This window comes from Molothrus aeneus, chromosome 19 (genome assembly GCF_037042795.1).
Source record: "Molothrus aeneus isolate 106 chromosome 19, BPBGC_Maene_1.0, whole genome shotgun sequence".
NCBI lineage: Eukaryota > Metazoa > Chordata > Aves > Passeriformes > Icteridae > Molothrus > Molothrus aeneus.
Window position 1 is genome coordinate 7,984,306 of NC_089664.1, and position 12,579 is coordinate 7,996,884.

The following is a 12,579-nucleotide window of genomic DNA, read 5'->3' on the forward strand; positions in this document are numbered from 1 at the left end:
AGCAGCCTGAGCCCTTCACCCAGCTCAGGATGGACAGTGGGGACAGTGGCAGCTCCCACAGCCCCTCTGAGCCCTGGTGGGACTCCAGAGCAGGAATGAGGGGGGTTAATTTTGGGGTGATCAGTGCAGTGTACAGGGAGCCCACACAGTTCAACCTCCCCCTGTAATTTTTAGGTTAATTCTAAAACGAAGCAGCGCAGTGGCTCAGGCGCCAGCTGGAGTTTTCTAGGTCACAGCAAACGTGGCTAATGCAGGGCTGAGGCAGCCAGGCGTGCTGCAGACTGTCAGCATCACCTCTGCCACCCCAATCCTCATCCCCATCCTCATCCTCATCCTCATCACAGCTGTGGGCTCAGCTCTGCCCCATAACCTCACTTTGGGCTTGGGAAGCACCACCAGCACCGGGCCCTGAACCAAAAGCACCCCAATCCCACAGAGTCCTGCAGGGCAGAGCCGTGCTCAGCCCTCCTCCTGGCCACCCCCTGCCTCAGTTTCCCCACGCTGGTGGGCACAGCAGTCTGGTGGCCAGGGCAGTGCCAGGGCCAGGGCAGGTGGCTGTCACACTGTGACAGGGGCAGCCAGCAAACACAGCCACCCCCACGCTGTGTTTGCTCAGAGCTCTGCTCATGGAGGGGATTTCATCAGCAGCTGCTCTTGCTGGGGGAAAAAAAAAATCAGAATAATAAATAAAACCCTGTGCCTGGTGTGTGTCCCCCCAATCCTGGGACAGGCAAGGGGCTGTGCAGGAAAAAAAATCAGAATAATAAATAAAACCCTGTGCCTGGTGTGTGTCCCCCCAATCCTGGGACAGGCCAGGGGCTGTGCAGGAAAAAAAAATCAGAATAATAAATAAAACCCTGTGCCTGGTGTATCCCCCAGTCCTGGGACAGGCCAGGGGCTGTGCAGGATGGAACCAGCTGTGCTGGCTGGAATTTATTCTGCTGTTAATGGCCCTGGAACTCTGGTTACTGCACCTGGCCCTGGCTGGGCCCGCTGGATCAATGCCCCATTCATTCCTGAGCTGTCAGACCCTGCACTGAACAACCCCCAGGAGCAGATTTTGGCACAAAGCTGAGCAAAGCCACTGTGGGGGCACCCACCTGCCAGCTCCAGCCACTCCCCAAGGGCTCAGTGACCCCAGCCCTGGGCTGGCAGGGATGTCCCCAGAGGCAGGACAGAATGGGAACAGATTTTTGCACTGCCCAGCTCTTGGCTGCAGACTCCAGTGCTGCATTTGTGCCATCCCACCCTCCCAGGGCCAGGCTGGGGCTCAGCAGCAGCAGGGGAGGGAGCAGGCCCCTAAACCTGGTGTTTAATCTGTGGTGAATGTTGGAGAGATGCCCTGAGACCAAACAGCCACAAGGAAAGGGCTCATCCCAGGCAGGGTCAGCACCTGGACCAAGGCTTAACACCTGGCTGGGCAGCACCTCCCCAAACCAGCATCCAAAATTCAGTGCCCAGCTCATGTCCTGATTCTGCGAGTAAAACCCCTCTGCTCCCTGTACATCCCCTTCCAGCTGAACCTGGGAAAAGTGAGGCACTGGGGCCTCCAAGGGTGGGAAAAATTCATGTTGTTAATGAAATGACATGGCAGCTCACAGGGACATCACATCCCTGCTCAAGGTGAGGCCTCCTGAACAACCACCTCAGGTTTTTATGAGCAACTGTGCAGCTTTTTTATTGCTCTGGAACATGCTGCTGCCTGCAGGGCCAGGTGGGATTGTGGAATATGATATCCAGAAGTGACTAAAAGCCATGGAAAATCAGCCTCTTTCCTTCACCCTGCAGGGGTTCAGCTCAGAAAAGGAGAGGAGTCACAGGGAAACTCCTGGATGGGACAACTGCAGGAGTGGCAGCTGCTCCAGGAATGAGAAGGAGCCTGACAGGAACAGGAGGGATCTACTCCAAATTTTGGAGGGTAAAAGCACTTACTGTTCATGCCAGGAATCAGGAAGGATCCATCATCCCTGGGAGCTCCCATCTCCCCTGGATGGGCCAGGCCACCCCTGAGCCCCAGTGTAGCCAAGGGGGTTCAGTGACCACGACCCTGACACCCCTGGTACATTAAAAACCATGCCTGGAAAAAAAACCTATCAGCAAAATTACACTTTATTTTGGGTTTTTTTTTTCATTGGGGAATTTACTTTGCTGAATTGTAACTTAAAAAGGCCTGGAAAAACCACATGCAAAAGGGTTTCTAAGTAGCAGCTAAAGTTTCTATTCCAGCATTACAAGCTATTCCAAATGATTTCCAAATTCCCAGCTATAAACTATTCCATTAAACAAACAGTTTTATCTTTAAACCCCCTCCACCCTACCCCAGTTAGTGCAGTGCAAAGGAAAAACCCAAGGAATTTACATATTATTTTCCAACTCATCCCATTGCAATTCCGAATGTTCTTGCGACGACCTAAAATAATACATCCAATTTTCTCGCCATCATAAAAAAAAAACATTTCCCTTTCTTATTCACAGATATATTTGTGGCAAATGGCTGAATAATTACTTACAAACAGAACAATCTCTTTTTTTAACAAGTTTCTTACACCAGTAAACACAAGAGGGAGAGCTCTCTGGGGGAGGGGGTTTGGCAGGGCAGGCAGAGGGTGGGGGTCCCTTTGGGGTCCCTGGGACAGGGCTGTGCTCTCCCAAGGTTGATGCCCTTGCCACCTTACACAATTGGCCACGTTAAAAAGGAAGGGCTGTAAGGCTTTAGGATGTGAGGAAGAACAGGAGCCGCCAGGAGTTTGTGTGTCCCACCCACCCAAAATGCCCCCTCAGCTCCAGCACAGCCTCTGCAATGGCAATGGGACCCTCTGCCCTGTGCAGGGGCAGGGAATCGCCAGCTCCCTGCTGGCTGCTGCCCTCAAACTGAGCATGGAGGGGCTGGCTGGGAGGGGTTAGCACCAAACAGTACCTTGGGAATGCCCTGAGCCCCCCGTGTCCCTGTCACCTCCCCTCCGCCCTGGCCTACCCTGCTGCTCCCACCTCACACCCCACGAGTTGGGGCACTCCCAGAGCTCCAGCAGGAACAGGGAGCAAAGCAGGGGGGCTCTGGGCTTGTCACTGAGCAGCAGCATGTGATTCCCAAGTTAGCATCACTGAGAGATCCAAACTCTTCCATTTCTTAGCCCAAACATGGTTCTGGGGCTGAGGGCAGCAGCACTGCTCACCCCACCAGCGCTGGCATCTCCCAAATTTGCAGCAGGGATCCCACAGCAGGAACCACCCCAAATCTCAGGGGAACAACAGCAGAGCATGGAAGCACCAGCTCAAAATCCCAGGTATTCAGAGAGGCAGCTCCTGGGGCTCAGATACAGGGAATCTGTTCCCTGCCACGCTCCCACACAGGTGTTTTGTTTGTATTTGCACTTTGGGAAGGACAGAGGGTGCTCAGGACACAGAGGGAATGTCACAACACGCGGACCTTTACTTGACAGCAGCAGCAGGAACAGCCTGTGGGAGGAAGAGGAAGAGTGGGGGGCAACGCTGCCAGCCCCCAAAAGTGCACACAGCTGGGAAGAGGAGATGCTTTCACAGCTCAGGGACAGGATTCAGGACTGGATACCATAGCCCTTGTTCAGGTGGGTTCACCCTGAGCTCATGAGGTGGGAATTGTCACAGCTGCAAGGAAAATCAGCCTGGCTTGGGGAGGACAGACCCACGGACACATCCTCCGCATGTACCTGGTGCCTTGGTGGCCTCTGAAACCCTTGTGTGGAGCACATCTCCAGTCCTGCAATGCACTGGGACCTCCTGCTCACCAGTGGGACCAGTCTGCTCCCTGGGCACCTCCTGCCTGCAGCAAGGCTGGTGGGACTGAGGTGACTGTGAAGAAAATGGGCTTGGGGGTGCCAAAATGGCTCTTTCCCCTCCTGGCTGACCTGGAGGTCACTTCCAATGCTCACAGCCCTCTCCTCCTCCCGGGCCAGGTGTCCCCACCCTGGCCACAGCACGGTGCTGCCCATGGCTGCCGGGGCCACCGCCAAAATCCTGACCTGGGCACCCCCCTGAGCGTGTGGCAGAGGGTCTGCATTGCGTCCTTGGGGCTCCCTGCCCTGGAACCCCCCAGATTCTCACCCAGGCACAAAACCTCCAGCCTCAGCCTCCCTCCAGCATCCCCAGGGTGGCTTTTAGAAGCCCCTGCCACAGGAGGGGTGCAGTGCCCACGCCCTGCTGGGCACCCAGAGTCTCTGAGCTCTGTCCATCGGGGAGAGCGCGGCTCTCCCGGGGCTCTCCAGCGGCGCCATCCCCCAGCCCAGCAATCTTCTGTACACGGAACAGGGGGCCAGGCTGGGGCAGCCTGCACACAGGGGGGGTCCTGAGGGGCTGCAGGGACAGTCCTGGGAGGTGTCCAGCACGGGGACAGTGTGCTCAGGCTGCAGCTGCTGGCTCCGGGCACTCGACGACTTCCAGCGGCCACGGCCGCGGTCACTGCACGCCCTCCTCCTCCACGTAGGTCGAGGGAAACCAGCCCACCTGTGGGGGGACAGGACAGGTGAGATGGGGGCTGGGAAGCTCCAGGGACACAGCACAAAGCCTGCTGGAGTTCAAGGATTTGGAGAACTCAGGGTGGGGTTGCTGGGGTGTCCTGCGCAGGGCCAAGAGTTGGACGTAGCCCCACATTTCTCTTCACAGAGAAAAGCAAGGCACAATTCTTCCCAAGAGTATTTCTGAGATTCACATTCTCTGAACCTCAGAGAAAGGAAAAACAATTCTTATCTGATTTGCTGTGCCAAAGTAGAATGCAATATGGAGACTGTTTACCCAGAGTGAAGGTGTTTTGTTTCCTTGGCCCATCAGGGCCAGGTGTGTGTGCATGGGGACTGTTGGGTGACAGTCACGAGATTCTGGGCAGTTGGGTGCTTGGCAGATTCAGTTTAGATGTAATGTAATATAATATAGAATAATATAGCATAATTAACTAATTAATTAGCCTTCTGATAAGATGGAGTCTTCCTCGTCCTTCCTCTCCTTCATCAGGGGCAAAAACATCAACTATAGCTGGACACGGTGATCCTTGTGGGGCCCTTCCAACTCTGGTTTTATAAGGGAGCTCCTGTCCTGTCACTGGGATGATTGCCCTGCCATTAAGTGCTGCTGCCAGTCCTGGATGTGCCAGTTCCTGATGGTGTGAGCCCTAATCACCCTAATTTGGGATGGACTAATCACCTTGGACACGCTGCCTGCGAGGCACCAGGCAGGAAGAATCTGTCTCCAGAGCTGCAGAATCTGTGGGATAGCAGACCAAGCCAGCAGGCTGCTGAGCCTTCCCCCTGCAGGGCCTGCAGACATCCTCCATGGGTTCAGGGAAGGTCAGACCCTCCCACCACACGCTCCCACCCACCTGTGTGCCCTGGATATCACGGACTCTGTCACAAAGCACCAAATGGCCACACAGAGGTGGCTCTCATGAGGGGACAACCCACCCAGAATCCAGCAAAGAGTGAGAGGACACGAGACACACCCCCTTCTGTCACTGTCACATTTTCTGGAAAAATCCCCTTGCCCAGGATTCTTCTCCTGGGAAGCTGAGAAGCCTCAGAGAAAAATGCAAACAATATTATCCCATTTGCCTCTCCTGTGTTTTGCTGCTTTGGAATATATTTGGAGATTGTTTACCAACAGGTGGTTGTTTCATTGGTTTCTGGTGTGAGTTGTTTTCACTCTTTGGCCAATCAGTGCCAGGCTGTGTCAAGACTCTGGAAAGAGTCATGAGTTTTCATTGTTATCTTTTTAGCTTTCTGTAAGTATCCTTTCTGTATTCTTTAGCATAGTTTAGCTTAGTATTCTTTTATGTAATATAGTATCTTAAAATACGATACTATAATCTTAAAATAAGATACTATAATAATAAAAAATATAATATAAATAATATAAAATCTTATTTTAAGATGCTATAATAGTAATATTTTAGAAGGCTAAATTAGCCTTCTCTGAGAACTGCTGGAGTCAGATTCATCATTCCCCCCTTTGTCTGGGGAACCCCACGAACACAAGACCCTTCCCTCCACCATCCCGACAGCAGGGAGCACACCCTGCTGGCAGGAACAGGGCAGGAATTCCCCTGGAGGCACTCACCCTTCCGTTGGTCTCCCCCTTCCACCATCCCTGGTCCCCTCCAATCCTGCTGTAGATCTTCACCACGTCCCCCTCGCGCAGCGACAGCTCCCGCATGTCCCGCGCCGCGAAGTTGTACCGTGCCACAGCCGTGCCTATGACCCGGGGGGTGAACACTGCCAGGGGACAAAGCACAGCCTCAGCAGCAGCCCCACGCTGGCTGAAGCCTGGGGAAAGCTTGCAGAGGTTCAACCTGGGTTTCCCACCGTGGCACTGAGAGCTGGAGCTGCTCGGAGGGAGGGGCGGCGTCAGCCGAGCCCGGCACGGGTGGGGTGGTCAGGGTTAAACTGATGGGTTCCTGATGGGTTTGAAGGGTTCTGTGGGCTTGGGAAGCTCCTCTCTGCTGGTCAGGGGTTTGGTGGGGGTCACTGGGGTGAAGGGCACTTTTGGGAGGTGGTAAAAGGGAGGATTTCATAGGAACACACAACTATTAACAAAGAAATGATGGGGAAATGCTGTCCGGCTCTCAGTGTGAGCTCTGGGAGATTGCCTTGTGGAGCTGCCACCCAGCTCCCAGCACCTGATGGAACCACTTTGTGAATCCACTTGGATTTAAGCTACCTCAAAACCAGAGTTACTGGGAATGGGTTCTCCTAGAGGTGTTGAGTGAATCCTGTGTGCTTTGCCATGAGGAGGAACCAGCTCCTAACCCGGAACCTCCCTGCTCCTGTCCCTTGGTCCCATTAGAGACCAAAAGGTGCCAAACCCTGAGACTGAGCAGCACCTTGGGATGAGGAGATGACCCCAGGAGCCGTCCCAGGAGCTGAGCTGCACCAGCACAGCCCCAGGGATCTCCATCACTTCAGGCAGGGGATGCTCAGGGGAAGCACAAGGAGGGGGAAGGCAGGGGCAGCACTCAGCATTCCTGCCCCAAGGTCTGGGCACAGGGAAAAAAGGCTGGAGAACCACAGTGGAGGGATGGGATGGGCAGAGGAGGAGAAAAATGCACATCCTCTGAAGTTCACAGAAAAAGAAATAAACACCCTGAGGGGATGCTGTGCTTCACTCCCCTCTTCCTCCCAGGATTTCCAAGGGTTAATTTCAACTCTAAAAGTGTGCAAACCAAGGTTGAACACAGTTTGAGGGAAAGCTTTGCCCAGGTTTTCAGCTCTTGGCATGGAAGGAGATGAGGATGATGATGGTGTTGGACACACAATGTGCAACCACTGGAGGGTTTGTCCATCCTGGCCAGGCAGCCAGGCTGGAGGATGGACAGAAATCATGGCAGCTTTGAGCTCTGTCATCAGGAGCTTGCTCAGAGCCCCTTGCTACACAGAAAACTTCCTGCAATACTTTCTATGCAGTTAGAGAATCTCAAAATCCCAGATTTGTACTTGAAAAGTTCAGTGCTCTTCCCAACCACAGCACCAAGGAAGGCACACGTGGCTTTGCTGGTTGATTTTCTCTGTCGAGACTGAAAGATAAAAACTTCAGTGGGAAGAAACTCTGGCAGGATTTTGCTCTGATCCCATCAGGAGGGAGGATGACACCAGCCTGGAAAGGATGGCACTGCACTCTCTGCAGGGACACTGAGCCCCAAAACACACCTGAGAGCACAGGTGTGTCCCTGTCCCCTCAGCAAGGGGCTCCTGAGCAGCCCCAGAGAGCAGAGCTCAAACCCTGGGATGTTCTCCTGGAGGACAAGGAGGGGCAGGCTGGCACAGGGTGAGATGCTGATGCTCAGGGTGAGACACATGGGATAAGCAGGTCGAGCTTGAAGTACATCATGAGATCCCAAAGTGCTACATCCCCCTTTTTTGGGTTAATTTTAGCCCCTTTTCTCAAACAGCAACAAGTCCATCTCCTCCCTGCCTCGATTTTGGGGAGTGCATTTTGCTGCCAACGAAGCCACGGTTAATTCAGCTAATTAAGTGATTTCCCAGGGCAGCACTGGGGACCCCCTGAACTGCCTGTGGGGATGGAGGGACAGGGGGGACCCCACAGGTCCCACTGGTGATGGCTTTCAAGCTGGGGATGGTGGCAGGTCTCTCCAGCAGGGAGAGGCACTGGTACCTGACCAGAAGGGACTGGAGGAGCTCTGAGAAGAAAAGTTGAGGCCCTGAGGACTGAGAAAAGAAAAGTTGTAGGAAGCGCAGGAGGCTGCAAAGAGGTTAGAGAGAAACAGAAAGAGGCAGAACACGCATTAAAAAGGAAATTAAAATAAAATATTATAAGGCACAATGCTTTAAAAGCTGATGGAGGGATTCAGGGCAAAGCATGCAGAGGGTCTTTGCAAGGACTCCAAGCTGGGACAGCTGAGAAAAGGTCTGGCCACAGCCCCACAGCCACTGGGGACTCAAAATTCATCCTAGGATTGTATTTAATGCAAAAAGATATTTAACCAGCTTCTAAAACCTATCTTCCTTTGGTATTCTTTTCTAAATACACCATGGAGAAAAATATTTAAAAGTTATTTTTCCCCATAAAGCAGTTAGTTCTGCACTCAGGTTTTTGGACAAAACAACATCTTGCATTATTGTACTTTTTTCCTCCCGTTTATTTTGATTTTTCCTTTCTTTTAGATACAGACTTACCCCTTCACCCATCACCTCCATTAAAGGAGTCCCACTGGGATTCAAACCACCACAAGTGACACTGGAACCAGATCCATTAAAACACAAAAATCTCACGTGGGTGGGAGAGACAGGATAAATCCCACCAAGTGAACATCACATCCCTGCTCCCAACCAGAGGGTGGGCAAACCACAGGGTGGAAAACCACAGGAGAGGAACCAGCCTGTCCCAGCAAAAACTGTCCCTTCAGAGAGCCCCCAGCTTGGCCAGACCCCACCACCTCTGGCGAGACCCATCCTGAAAATGCCACCAGCCCTGAAGGACTAATCTGCAAAGTGAGCAGCTCAAACCCTAGAGAGAAGCTGCCAATTCCTTCATCCACTGCTCCTAGAGCTGGCAGGAGGGGGCAGGAAGGTTTTCCATGTGAGCCCAGCTGGGTTTACCTGGGGAGCGGGTGAAGGTCCTGGAGGTAGAGCGCTCCCGGGATTTGTAGGGGTATTTCAGAGTTGTGTCCAGCTGCTTGAAGCTCTCCTTCAGAGAGTGGCTCTGGTAGTACTCAACCAGCTCCTGGGGAGGAAGGAGAGGCACCTGGCTGTCTCTGCCACCCCCCTCTAGCAGAGGCAGTGCTACAAGGGGGAACAGAAACCCACCAGCAAGCTCTCAAACTTCTTGGCCTCCGTGATGTGGATCCAGTTGTCCTTCTCTACCACCTTGATGTGCTTCACCTCCTCGTTGAACCTGCCAACGACAGCAAAGGCACTCAAAAACACCCACAGACATGTGCTCCAGCCCTGGCTCGTCCTCTGTGGGTAAGAAATGTTGAATTATTAAGTTCCTAAAGGGGGAATTACTCACTTAATACTGATGGCAAAGCGCTCGGCCTCAGCCGGCCGCTCCCGGATCAGGTAGGTGCCACTGACGTGGGACTTGAGCAGGTTGTCTGTCTGGTGCCTCTCCATGTTCCCTGCAAACCTGAGCCCACAGGTTAATTAGTCCATTTAATTCATTAAAATGAACTTGTATCTTTGAACAGGCACGTTTTGGATAAAAAGAGACATCTTTTTTAAAGGCATGAAGGATGGAAGGCAGGTGGAGAAGCATCTGAAGTATGCTGAGCCGGAAGGGAAGTGCCCTGAGATATACAAGAAGCTGCTGAGCCTCTGAAACACACACACAGAGTGGCCCCTTCCCTTTGAAGTACCTGACACCTGGAAAAACCCACTAATTGGGAATCAGCCTCCAGGTTAATGAGGCCTCAGCAAGAGCTGGAAGAGCAGGGCTAATTTATATCCATGAATTCATAAACCTGGCTGGAGCTGGAGAGAAGGAGCAGCAGACAAGCCAAGCACAGCCTCTCCTGCCAAGGCAGCCGTTGCCACCTCCCTTCCACAATCACTTTCTGGGCACAGAAAATGGGAAGAGAACCCAGCATCTCCCTTTTTGCCTCTGACCCTCTCCACCAGTGAAGAAACCCCCAGAGCTGCTGCCAGGGCTTTCAACACCCCCCAACCACCACCGTGGCAGCTCCATGGCCACGGACAAAGCTGGATGCAGAGCTCTGCTGGTCTGCATGAGGAATTCCTTCCTGGAGAGGATTGCTGAGCAATCAGCACCCAGAAGGCCAGGCTGGTCTGTGTCTGTGCCCACTCACCAGGGGTAGGCCGTGTAGTCGATCTCCCGCGAGGCCGGCCGGCTGTTGGGGGGCTGCAAATGGAGAATTGCTCATTAGTCCAGAGCCAGCAGCTCCTCGGGCTGTGCAGCACGTGTGGGATGCTCCTCTCCACGGGAGGCTTCCCTCTGCCAAGCCATTCCCTGGATTCTGGGCTTGGGCAGAGGAGGGCAGTGTTGTAGCTGAGCATTTCCCTCCCCGCTCCCAGCTGTGTTTGTTCATTTACCTGAGTGGTTTTTAATTGGGAAGCAGCTGACAACATTACAGCAAGCAGCTAAAAGCAATTAAAACAAACTAAATGCAGTTTTCCTGCACTGGGCCTGATCTCCAGCACTCTGCCTCTGGGTCAGAGAAGGAACAGAGCTGGATCTAATGGTGCCAACCCCAGCCTTGGGAACAGGGCTGGCATCACCCTGCCCTGACACCATGGCAGGAGGGATCCACCTCCCCTGTGAGACAGAGGCCTTGCTGAAGGTCCAGGGAAGGGCTGAGAAGGGTGACAGGGACAATCCCACCCAGCTGGCAGCGCCAGCTCCATCCCCTGTCTGGCACTTACCCTGGCATCCACGGGGCAGGGTTTCACTGAGGAGCTGGGGAAATAACCCGACTTCTTCGTCTGCAGCAGCCTCCCCTGCAAAGCCAAGCTGGGCATCAGACTGGGGCGAGCACTGGTGGCAGCACTGGTGGCACTGGGCAGGGGTGGGGACAGGCCCCAAACTGCCTCCCAACCCCCAGCACACCCCTGCACCAGGAAAGCCCCAAAATCAAGGGGATAACGCAGAAGTCACTGGTTTAGGAGCTTCCCAGGAGGAATCACCCTCACCTCCCACCACGGTGAGTCAGGGTCCCCCCTCAGCAGCTCCATCACGTCCCCAATCTGAAAGGTCAGCACTGGCTTCCCAGGAGGGGCTGGGTTTCCATGGTAATTCTGAACAGCCACCATTTTAGGACCTGGCAGAGAAGCAAAACAGTTTCACAACCTTGTCCCAGCTGAAAAAACCCCAAAGAGAACCCCCCCCTCCTGAAGGCTGCTCTCCCCATCCCCTGACAGGGCACAGCAGGCAGGATTTAGGGGCAGGAAACATGAAAGCAGAGAGGAATGGTGTCCACAGTGAATGTTCTTGGCTCCTGCAGTTACATGCATGATTGAGTTCCCTGAGCAAAAATAAACCCAGAGGAGGGACCCAGCCAAGCTGCAGCTCCAGCTCCCAGCCCTGCACCTGGATCTGAGCCTCACCAAGGAGCTCAAACCCAGCAGAGGAGAGGGCAATCAAGGAGAGGAGCTCTTGCCAGGCAGTGCCTGGCCAGCAGCAAGCCCTGCCAGGCTCAGCAGTGACCCCACAACTGCAAAAGGGAGCAGTGAACACTCAGCTACCACTGAAAATCAGCTGGACCTGGGACTCAGAACGCCCCTGAAGCTCCCAGGCAAAGTCCACTTGTCTCGCCAACAACTGCACATTAAATAAACTTCCCCCAGCGCACCAAACCCACAGTGTTTATCCTCAAAGTGCCTCCCCACCTCTGCCTCTCCCCTCCCAGCAAGAGCACTCTGTGCTTGTTTTGTTGGGTTTTGTTGTTTTTTTTCTAACCACAAATTTGATTCAGGTTTCTTTTTGCCAGGCTTGGCTTTCCTTCCATCAGAAAAAGCACAAAAACAAATTGTTCTTCTCCTTTGAGCCACAGCAGGGGCAGGGCAGGCCCAGAGCTCTGTCCAGGCAAGTTTTAAACACAGGAAGATAAAAAGTTCTTGCAGTAACCTTTGTGACTGATGGCCCATCAGAGCCCTGAGCACACTGGACATGCCAGCAGGAAGATGCTGCCCATCAGCAATAAATCTCCCTGCCAGAACCTGCCTGCTCTGCCCTGGAGGTTGATTTGGCACCAGGATGTCGTGCCAGGCTCTCCTGGGTGTGATGGGCAGCAGCTTTGCTGGCCCTGGGGCACGAAGGCACCAAAGAAATTCAGGGGCAGCAGGGACAGGAGAGTCCCCAGTGCCCCATGGCTGGCCATGAGGGAGCACAGGACCCTTCTGCAGGCACTAAAGCTCTTTGCTGGGTTTGGAAGGAGCCTCCCCCTCCCAAACACCCAATCTTGGGGGTTCCTACAGCCACAACCCATCCCTGCCCTCTGTCCCACAGCAATGCCCTTACCAGGTCCTGCACCCAGTGAATCCTGCAAAGAAAGAGGAAAAAAACTCAGTGAGGACACATCAGCCTCAGCTCTCCCCACCTGCACCCACCTGATGCCTCTGGCATGAGAAAAACCCTCACCCAAAC

The 12,579-nt window shown here is 53.7% G+C and overlaps 1 protein-coding gene across 5 annotated transcripts in view; it reads right to left on the reverse strand.

Moving 5' to 3' along the window:
* Positions 1-2,091: 2,091 nt before the first annotated feature.
* VAV2 (vav guanine nucleotide exchange factor 2) overlaps positions 2,092-12,579 on the reverse strand; it is a 120,611-nt gene continuing 110,123 nt past the window's right edge. For 3 of the 5 annotated variants that reach the window (XM_066562765.1, XM_066562764.1, XM_066562762.1), the window contains 10 exons: positions 12,454-12,475; positions 11,127-11,254; positions 10,860-10,934; positions 10,286-10,338; positions 9,490-9,606; positions 9,285-9,372; positions 9,078-9,201; positions 8,134-8,220; positions 6,082-6,236; positions 2,092-4,479 (listed from right to left, as the gene is read on the reverse strand). In XM_066562765.1, the coding sequence (XP_066418862.1) occupies positions 4,432-4,479; positions 6,082-6,236; positions 8,134-8,220; positions 9,078-9,201; positions 9,285-9,372; positions 9,490-9,606; positions 10,286-10,338; positions 10,860-10,934; positions 11,127-11,254; positions 12,454-12,475 (897 nt within the window). In that variant the 3' untranslated portion in view covers positions 2,092-4,431. The remainder of the gene's footprint in view (positions 4,480-6,081; positions 6,237-8,133; positions 8,221-9,077; positions 9,202-9,284; positions 9,373-9,489; positions 9,607-10,285; positions 10,339-10,859; positions 10,935-11,126; positions 11,255-12,453; positions 12,476-12,579) is intronic. The other 2 variants (XM_066562767.1, XM_066562766.1) reach the window with 1 other exon arrangement.